At 47.1% G+C, this 10805-nt stretch overlaps 1 protein-coding gene across 1 annotated transcript in view; it reads right to left on the minus strand.

Moving 5' to 3' along the window:
• T265_05436 (hypothetical protein) overlaps positions 1–1012 on the minus strand; it is a gene marked incomplete at both ends in the record, with an annotated part of 41540 nt that extends 40528 nt beyond the window's left edge. The window contains one exon of the mRNA XM_009170443.1: positions 918–1012. Coding sequence (XP_009168707.1) covers positions 918–1012 — 95 coding nt within the window. The remainder of the gene's footprint in view (positions 1–917) is intronic.
• Between the last annotated feature and the right edge of the window lie 9793 nt (positions 1013–10805).

Raw genomic sequence — 10805 nt, forward strand, 5'->3', positions numbered from 1 at the left:
GGTAGCCTGAGGGTACTGTGTGAGGCTCATGGTCAACGTCGACGCTCAAGGAGTTGCCACTTCCGTCTTAGTTGGGTCACACCACCCCAAGTCCACTGCATCATCCAAACATAGCACATACGTTCTTCCCTCTTGTCCTCTAGAGCGATCATATGCACAAGATGCTAATAGCTTATCATTTCCCGATTACAAGCAGTCACGACTAGCACTTAATGGCTGTTTTTTGCCACGCACCATTGTTTTCTGGAGATGATATTAGTTATTCGGTGACTGGTGATCCTTAATGTTACTTTCCAGCTAGGTTGACGTAGTGGACTTTAGTTAATCTGCGGTTCTTATCGACTATCTAGGAAGCTGTTGCCTGTCCAGTTTTACTTATCTACTGTTTTGCCTCACAATAACCCCTTTTTCTGCACAACAAAGACCCTATGCTATGATGCTTTGGTGAGCCAAAAAATACCGCCCTTTCTCAACTAGTCCAACAGCTAGCCCCCATGCTAGCTACATCGATCACAAAGTTCTCACCCTTCTAAAACTAGGCACTTACTCTGGCCCAACTAGTACTTGGGTTCTACATCAGCAAACGTATTCACCTTTCTTGGGTCCATTTAGCTTTCTGTCATCCCCTTTTAAATTTTTTCCCTATTGACGCCTCTGGATCGTATGTCTTCTAACACTCGCCACACGCTAACGCTTTCGTCCTATTTCTTTCCCGTTGCCCCTCTTCCCAAGCTTCAAACCTCGACTGCAGTTGCCCAAACGCCCCCTAGAACAGTCATTCATTCAAATTGGCTGGTACCCGGCCTACACTCATACGGTCCTCCAACGAAAGGGGGATCATCCATGAGCCTGCATCCACCTGACTCTCTGTGTCAATCTCCGTTTCACCTAGAACCAACTGCCACGGAACCGCGTACCCCTCTCCGATCGCAGCACTCCTGACGACCGTTATGGGGCTGTCCATAAACCGAAGCATGCCAGCGGGACGATGGCATGGCGTTGTCATACGCATTGAGATGTCATTCCCGCAACTATTTTCTCCAGAATCTGGACGGCAACCCCTCGTTCACTCAGGCCTGTATTCACAACTTCGAGCAAATTTTTCAACCGGTCCGGTCTCTGGGATGAGCTCTTCCGTACCCGATGAGTTTTCGCTGATATTGCCAGCCTGGTTTTTCTGCTGCAATTTCGCCTCGCCCCCTCCACGGATTCAATTCCGTATACGGTGTTTGGCTCGCCGGGTGCATTAGCAGCTTGCCCCCATCCAACCTATCCTGGACCTGATATCCTGACAACAGCCCAAACAGTGAGTCTGCTTAGCTTAAGAATAAACCACACTTTTGACACAAAACTCGCTAAGCGCTCCCAATTTTTATTATTCCATCTCCAGCTCACCTTTGCTCGTTGTGACTCCGGTCATTAACCAAACCGCCCAACATCACTCTTGGGCAGCAATGGTTTATCGTTTTAGTTCATGCCGCCTGGCTATCTTTGAACTAGTCGGACCCCATGCTCATTGTTTCCAACACGTTGAGAAAGAAACATATAGAGGAAAATGTTGGTAGCTCAGGTACCGTAGATGGTGGTCGCTGGCTTTTTCGCTGAGCTAGGCAGTTTGATTGCAAACGTTTCATCATCAGTCGAGGTGACATCATCAGTGCGTTATAGTGGAGCGTAGTAGTGAGTAGCGGTGGGTTGGTGGTTGTGCGTTGGGTAGTGTTGTGCGTGTGTTAATATACGTGCTGTTAGCGGGGGATGACCTTTGGTCGCGATTAGTTGTTCGGTAGGGTGATTCCATTGGTTGCTCCGTTGTCCTGTATCCCCATTCGCCGATGCCCACGTGACATTTGAGCTTGGCATCCCCTGCCGTCGTAATCTGGTCGACGCTAGATTGACCTTTGTCCTGATGATGTCACCTCGATTGGTGATGAAACGTTTGCAATCAAATTGCCCAGCTCAGCGAACAATCCAACGACCATCTACGATACATGAGCTGCCAACATTTTCCTCTATAGAAAACCAATTCGGGCGTACAATGCCGAAAGAAGCTCGTCGCTGGGAACACTTCGCCCGCCGACAAGCCTCTACGCGCGAACCATTTGACTTCCTCCATGAATGTCTACGTAGGAACGTGCTGCCACCCAGTACTAATCACAGACTTGCGCTAGACCATCCGCAGGCGTGAGCCTGTAATGGAGTAGGACCTAAGTATGCGTGTTCAATAAAATATACAATCAAAATATCAAATTAGAAACAACAAATGGCAATAAGAATTGGACAAGTGAATGGAACAGACTCACTAAATTGGGGGTCCAATAATCCCACTACACGAAATGTTGTGCAGTGATCGTATTCGGCGGCGAAGAATATATCCAGAGTAAGAAGGATATTCTCCACTGTTAGTTCGAGTGTTAGAATTAAATTCCGCGGTAGGAATTTATCACAGCTGAAAATTGTCACAAGGAGTTATCGTGACGTTCAACAGTTCACACGCAAACACAATAATCCAATCCCACGACTTCAGCAAACAGCAATCAGTTTAATCGGATGCAATTTCACTGACTCAGCAAAAAGCAGGGAATTCGCGCCAAGAAAAATGTGTATTTCACCATTTTCGATTTTAATGTAATTATTGGTACAATGAAACAAAATATCATGATACGTGTACAGTGTTTACAAACTGCAGTTCAAATTTATATGAAGAGAGTAGAAAATAAGGAAAATGTAACACTGATTTGCAAGATACCACAGTACTCCCCCTAGAGCGTTAGGAATGATAAGGGACTGACGCTCGATAGTGGTAAAAATGTTTTATGGGGTGTAGTCTGCAAAACGAACGGGAGTCTTGCTTGTACGACCAGTACGGGTGTGCTTCAGAATAGGCAACGGGTGTTCGTAGGCAGGCTGGGATACTGGGTCAGGTTTTTTTCGCGCCAAGAAAAATGTGTATTTCACCATTTTTGATTTTATTGTAATTACTGGTACAATAAAACAAAATGTCATGATACGTGTACAGTGTTTACAAACTGCAGTTCAAATTTATATGAAGAGAGTAGAAAATAAGGAAAATGTAACACTGATTTGCAAGATACCACAGTACTCCCCCTAGAGCGTTAGGAATGATAAGGGACTGACGCTCGATAGTGGTAAAAATGTTTTATGGGGTGTAGTCTGCAAAACGAACGGGAGTCTTGCTTGTACGACCAGTACGGGTGTGCTTCAGAATAGGCAACGGGTGTTCGTAGGCAGGCTGGGATACTGGGTCAGGTTTTTTTCGCGCCAAGAAAAATGTGTATTTCACCATTTTTGATTTTATTGTAATTACTGGTACAATAAAACAAAATGTCATGATACGTGTACAGTGTTTACAAACTGCAGTTCAAATTTATATGAAGAGAGTAGAAAATAAGGAAAATGTAACACTGATTTGCAAGATACCACAGTACTCCCCCTAGAGCGTTAGGAATGATAAGGGACTGACGCTCGATAGTGGTAAAAATGTTTTATGGGGTGTAGTCTGCAAAACGAACGGGAGTCTTGCTTGTACGACCAGTACGGGTGTGCTTCAGAATAGGCAACGGGTGTTCGTAGGCAGGCTGGGATACTGGGTCAGGTTTTTTTCGCGCCAAGAAAAATGTGTATTTCACCATTTTTGATTTTATTGTAATTACTGGTACAATAAAACAAAATGTCATGATACGTGTACAGTGTTTACAAATTACAATTCAAGTTTATATGAAGAGAGTAGAAAATGGGGATAATGTAACATTGATTTGCAAAACACCACAGGCCCTAGCAAGACACTATGGTTACAAATTAGCAAAACAGTTATGGAGAAGATTAAAATACTTAATCTGCGGATCGGAACACACAATCAATAATGCAGGTCAATTCCTACACAAACTACGGAACGTCAGTATAGAAGACGATGAAGTCATGCTTTCATTTGATGTCACATCGCTGTTCACTTCAATCAACCACAACCTCGCCAGGACAACCATAGCAGAACTGCTTCAGACTAAGCCCAACACGACAGGAACCATGAAACCTGAAAGTATAGGCAAACTGCTGGACTTTTGCATGGATACATACTTTACCTTCGATGGACAAATATATCAACAGCTGAAAGGAACTCCAATGGGATCTCCAATATCAGGATTTATTGCTGAGGCAGTAATGCAAAGATTAGAGCATGCGGTACTGCCGATCATCAATCCAAAACTTTGGATCCGCTACGTGGACGACACCTTTGTCATCATGAAACGGGATTCAGTGCACGAGGCACATGAACTGCTCAACACCACTTTTGAAGATATCAAGTTTACAATCGAACTGGAAAGAAACAATCGACTACAATTCTTAGACGTTCTAGTGAACAGAAAGATGGATGGGACTCTGGAAACCTGTGTATACCGGAAGGAGACCCATACAGATCAAATCCTGAACTACAACAGCAATCACCCAGTAAGCCACAAGAATAGCTGCGTTCAAACCTTGTTCAAGAGGGCGGAGACATACTGCAGCACCACAGAACTGCGGAAGAAGGAAGAAAACTATCCACTCGGGGTATTCCAGAGCAATGGATATCCAAGGAATTTTATCAAGAGAAGCTTGAAGAAGAAGACAATCCAACCACGGCAACAGCAATAACAAGCCACCGGACGGGTAGTCCTGCCTTACATCAAGAATATATCAGAACTCGCGACCAGATTATTGGCTCAAAAAGGAATATTTGTGGCCCACAAACCGAGTGTCACCCTGAGGAAATTAATCTCTAGACCGAAGGACAACTCGGACAAAACCAAGAAGAACAATGTGATATACCAACTCAACTGCAACAACTGCAACAAATTCTACGTCGGACAAACTGGCAAGAGACTATGCACACGAATAAAGGAACACAACGCGGCCGTCAGGAGGCATGACACCCTGTCCTTTATATCTATACACGAGGACCAAGAAGGCCACAAATTCAACTTGGAAAACGCAGAAATCTTGGCATACGGCGGCACGAGGTATGGAACAGAATTCATGGAAGCATGGTACTCCGCGGCGAATTCGATCAACCAGTGCATCGAACTGGACCCAATTTACGCACCCCTACGTGCAACAGACCAACAACTCAGCCGGAAAACTCAAGGAGGACCGAATATTGGATTCAGAAACAGCGGAACAAGGAACTCCTTGGAGGCAAGTCAATAAAGGTCACAACCCTGGACTGGAAAGGACAAAGGTCAATCTAGCATCGACCAGGGGACGGCAGGGACGGCATACGACGGCAGGGGGTGCCAAGCTCAAAGGTCACGTGGGCATCGGCGAATGGGGATACAGGACAACGGAGCAACCAATGGAATCACCCTACCGAACAACTAATCGCGACCAAAGGTCATCCCCCGCTAACAGCACGTATATTAACACACGCATAACACTACCCAACGCACAACCACCAACCCACCGCTACTCACTACTACGCTCCACTATAACGCACTGATGCTGTCACCTCGATTGATGATGAAACGTTTGCAGTCAAACTGCCTAGCTCAGCGAACAAGCCAACGACCACCGGAAAGAAACCCGTTACTACTATTTCATCGAATATTCCGAACTCTCTATGACATTATACTCATTTTGTGCATTCCGCACAACTACAAATCCCCAGTCATACTTCATTCTTGCTGTAAACATATGATCATGCCAGGCAGTATTCCACCCACAAGTTGGGAATAAACATTAGTATTATTATTATTGCAGCGGAAACTAAAAAACTCACCCATGACATGCTCCACTGTTTTCAAGTGGTTCAGCCAGTTTATTGGTGGATAGTTTTTGTTCTCTAGGCGGGCGTTGATCACAATGCAAAAACAAACCATCCCCGATCGTGCGCTCATCCCATTTAGGTTACTGTACAAACAGTGGGCCGTAAGGTGGGGGGAAATTGTGGACCTGTGTGGCTCAGAAGTTGCGGATCTTAGCGGAATTCGGGTACTAGCTTAACAGTGGATACTACTGATGAGGTATGCGAGTGATATTTTGCCTTGTTACTCCGTATACGTCCATTTGAAAGTGGGATTTATTAAGTAATTGGTGGAATTGCTTTTTCGCATTCGCTTGCATTTGAGTAGTCGTCAATGAATATCCAGGAAAGTTTAGGAAGACGCATTCAAGAGGAATACGGATATAAAGTTTTCATAAACAAAAGGTGCATATGAGTGTTTTTTCTCTTTAGTAGTCTTTAATCATTCAGTCGGTGTTTTCTAATAAACGTCACCGCAGCAAACACCTTCTGCCTCTCATTGGGTACCGTGGCCATGTCAAGGATGAAGATGGTGATGTTTGGAACTTCCTGGAAAGTTTTGAGCATGTTGCGAAGGATGCTTGACTGGAGCGATTTGACATCGCTGAAGGCCCTCTTACGAAGAATGTCGTGGCGGCTTCTGATGCTACCAGGAGGGACGCCCTCGGATGAGGGGATGGGCCGATACGAATGATGCTCTTGTAGCCCAGTTCGTTGAAAATGTGCAGCCTTCGGTCGGCAACCAGTTGCGGTTGGCGGGAGCAACTGGCCATTTGACTGCAGAGCACCTGGAGCGTCTGACACGCGAATCGGCCGAGGCACCACATGCAACGTTGCGGTCGTGGGAAAAGAATGATTCACCAGAGGAAGGAACTGCAGGCCAGAGTGAACCAGCAAGCAAAAAAGCCTGCAGTCATAAAGACGGGATCGCGGAGGCGCGCTAGAACGGCCGGTTCTACAAATGTGACAAGCCTGTCCACTGGAGGAGTCAAAGTCGTTCAACCCGACCGCTTGTAAATAATAAAATTTTGGAGTGCTCCTCTTTTTCTGGGTGGGCTGCAATTGGCATAGTGACACAGGCTAACATATAGGCCGTTATCGAGATAGGCGTAAAGAGGGAGCTGTGCTTGGTTGATGCAGGAGTCGGGGTTTCGCTGAGGCTAGGAGGGAACCAAGCTGACCGTAAACCGTGCGCGCTAGCCGCGAGCGCCGTGGGTGGATACTGACTGAAAGTCGATGGATTATCAATGCACTCAATGAGCCTAGGCGTCAGGCCCTTGCAGCACGCGTCCCTGATCAACTCCATATGTGCAAGACAATATTGGGACAGACGTTCTCAAGAGCGTGGATTCCGCAGTAAATCTAACGCAGGTAAAATGGCGAAATGATATGGTGCAGTCAACTTGAGGTTTATCCAAGCTCCGCCGTGAGTGAAGGAATGCTTCCGCTTTGTAACGTGCTTCAGTACAGTCCGTGGTCGAGGACTATTTCAAACTGTTCAAGGGCAATGGGGATCCGTTTGGCTTCTGCCCGTGGATTGAACACGAAATTCCCCTGTCGTCAAAGTGCTTTCGACCTTATGGCCCCCGTCGGTTGCCGCTCCGTCCACCGGAGTAGGCCCATTAATAGATTTTAAGGGATGTTGAAGCTTGGCATAATCGAAGAAACCAATAGTGCGCACAATTCTTTAGTTGTGCTTGTAAGAAAGGCGCACGGAAAACGCAGGTTCTGCGTGGATTCCCGGCGCTTGAATGAACTGACTTTTGATCGGGTTTTAGCTGTGCCTTCGGTTGTGGAGATTTTTTATTCCCTCCAGCATTCTCGATATTTCACTGCGTTTGACTTGCGTTCCGCACCTATCAAGGGGGATTACAGGGAGAAAACGGCGTTTACGGTTGGGGAAACTCAACATCATTTAATAAGAATGCGGTTTGGCTTGTCGGATGCGCCACACACACTTCGGCGCTTGATGCTTCGTTTGAAGAAGAGACTACTGAATGTTGCCGTGTACGGAGGCGATATCGTTGTGTCCAGCGATTCGGATCCAGCGCACGTAGTTCACTTGAGCGCTGTATTGAAGTGGATCCGGGAGGTTGGCTGGCGGACGAATGAAGCCAGGACACAGCTCGCTCGAATTTCCGTGACACCGCTGGGGCATAGAGTGGGTCATGGAGAAGTTAACCCACTTCCAGAAAAATTGGCAAGGATTGAGGATTGTGCTGTTCCCAATTCAAAGTGGTCGCCACGGCAGTTTCTTGGAGGAGTAGCATACTACAGCCGGGTTGTTGAGGATTTCAACACGATCGCTGCTCAACTCTACGACTTGCTCGAGCAAAATCGGAAATTCGTATGGACCAGGAAAGCACATGCGGCTCCCGAGCGTGTCAAAGCGCGGATGTTGGATCAGCAACTGACCCCCACACTGCCCAGAGTTGAAGAGATGTTCAGTGTTGCAACGGACGCTTGTGATCACGGCATCGGCGCAATCCTAGAGCAGAGGAATGGAGATATCGAGTAGGACAGTCGTGTCCTGACTAACGTTGAACGGAAATACTCGACCATTGAGAAAGAATGTTAAGCGATCGTTTGTGCTTTGGATAAGTGTAGGCCATATCTGCTTTGACAAAGATTCCATGTCGAGAACAATCACAACCCCCTGGAGTGGGTCAGGACCACCAGAGATCCTCGCGAAAAATTCGTACGATTGGGGCTTCGGTTGAAAGAATACGACTTCAAAAACAGCACGGGTCAGGGAAGGAGAGCCACTTGGCTGACTGGCTGTCAAGACCAGAGGCTGAATATAAGGCCCCCAGGATCACGTTTCTGGCCACTAACTCCGTCGTCAAACTGGGCCCCGAAAGTTTGGCGCAACCGCAACGGCAGAATCCCGTGCTACGGAAGATTGCAGCCAGCTTGTTTGATGGATGGAACATTGCAAACGGAGAGTGTGGGAAGGGATGGGAAAAATTCCAAAGTCACTTTGATCGTCTTAGTGTGAATGATGCTGGCATAATTTCCAGAAACACCGTTTGATTGGGACGTTGTGGAGCCCTCACGGAAACCCAGTGATGCCTTGAGGTGGAAGCTCATCGTCGAATGCCGCCTAATGTGACGCACGAGGTGCACCAAGACGTAAGACTTACTTTGGCAGAGAGTAAGCTGCCCGGGGTGAGAAGTGAGGTGATTGATTATGTGGTGTCTTGTTAGCTGTGCCGAACTATTTAAGGGGACACAGCAGGGGCAATCCATCAAATGCAGCCCATTCCTGTATCAGAAATCAGCAAGTTATAACCCGCCGAAGTCGTGGCTCCTTTCCGGTGACGGCCAGCGGAAATCAATATCGTGATAATGACAGAACACCTGTAGAGGTGGGTCGAGGCGACAGCCGTGCCGGTTCAACGGGCCGCGAAGATCAGCGGAGTGTTAGTTGTAGTATACGGTGTCTGACATTTTGATTGATTTGTATGTAAGTATTGCTTAAGTATTGCTTCGGCGTATGAGTCTTGTTTCTGTTTTCCATCCACAGAAATTGTCGTGGAAACCTGCCCTCGGAGAATTACTGTCCCCTGGTGCTTCCATCGCGTGCATATTACATAGTGAATCACATCGTGACCAACCATTGGGTGCCGAAAATGGTCCTAGCCGATCATGGGCTTGCTTTGAGAGCGAAGTGTTTAGGAAATTCCCCTAGAAGCTGGGCATCATACGGCTGGTGGCGGCGCCATACCACCCGCAAACAAACGGTCTAGCTTCGTGTAATAATCGAACTATCAAGAAGTGGCTGGCGGCCAGATGAGGTGACTGGGAAGTGTCGGTATCGATGGTGTTGCTGTCTATTCGTGCTTCCACACAACCAATCACGGGCAAGTCCCCGTTTATGTGGATGTACAGTCAACATCAGCGCCTTTCGGTTGATCAGAAAATTGGTTTGTGGCCGGCAACTCGCTTGTCTCCAGGGGAGAAAGAGGACGAAAGGACAAAAGCCCGAGAAACCATTACCTCCGTTCGAGAATGGCCTAGGGAGAAATCGGGAAGTAGAATGGCATGACCATTCCCCACAGGTGCCATTACTTTCTCGAATCCTGATACTCACAAAATTGCACATCCTAGGTCTACTCACGTTAACCACGACATCTGTTACGGAGCCATCTAGAAAAGTCAGTGCACCCATGACACGGCACAGCCATACACGGGATGATGGTACATCCGCAGTATTTCTCTCCTTTCTCCGGACTCTTCCCTCTCGTCATTTCGCAATCGCAGATGCATACACTATCAAACTCACCACCTGCACCTAGCCACTCATGAGAAGACTTTGCTCTAATCCTTTTCTTCGGGTTTAACTATCTCTGCGCACTATCAGTATGTCCACCATACATGGTATTCTGACAGTTCGCGTCCCGCTCGGTGCGTTGGTACTGATCCGTCGTCCAGGTCTGAGTGAGGACTATTGGCTTAAGAACAATCTTGTACTGTGACATTCAATAAATAGGCCTCAATAGCTGGCGAGCGAAGACCCATTTTCGGCTTCTCACTCGGGTGTCGACTAGTGACGGCTCGAATTTAAAGCCGGACATTTTCTGAACTGGCAATCCAGACTAGGCTGTCCTCGTCTAGAAAGGGGTGCGCTCTCAGGACACGACGATTGGTGGAATGTTCTAGAGCACTTGCTTAAAGGAGGATTTACTTGAGCAATCGTGCACCATTTTGGAGTCTTACATTCTACAACAGTATTCGTATGTACCGCCCACGGATTCACGGATTCACGGATTGATATGGAGTCTTACTACAACAGTATTCGTATGTACCGCCCACGGATTCACGGATTCACGGATTGATACACAGGATCGAAGCTATTGCCCAAGTAAGTCTGGTCGGTTTTGTTCTTGTCGGTCAGTGGCTGTCGTTCACCTGAAAGGCACAAGTGAAAAAAGGGTGTAGCACTGCTCTTTATGTTCTCAGCGCGGGGCAGTATGCTCGCCAGCGCGAGGATTCGCATAAATAAATGTCT

This window comes from Opisthorchis viverrini (genome assembly GCF_000715545.1).
Source record: "Opisthorchis viverrini unplaced genomic scaffold opera_v5_103, whole genome shotgun sequence".
NCBI classification, from domain to species: domain Eukaryota; kingdom Metazoa; phylum Platyhelminthes; class Trematoda; order Opisthorchiida; family Opisthorchiidae; genus Opisthorchis; species Opisthorchis viverrini.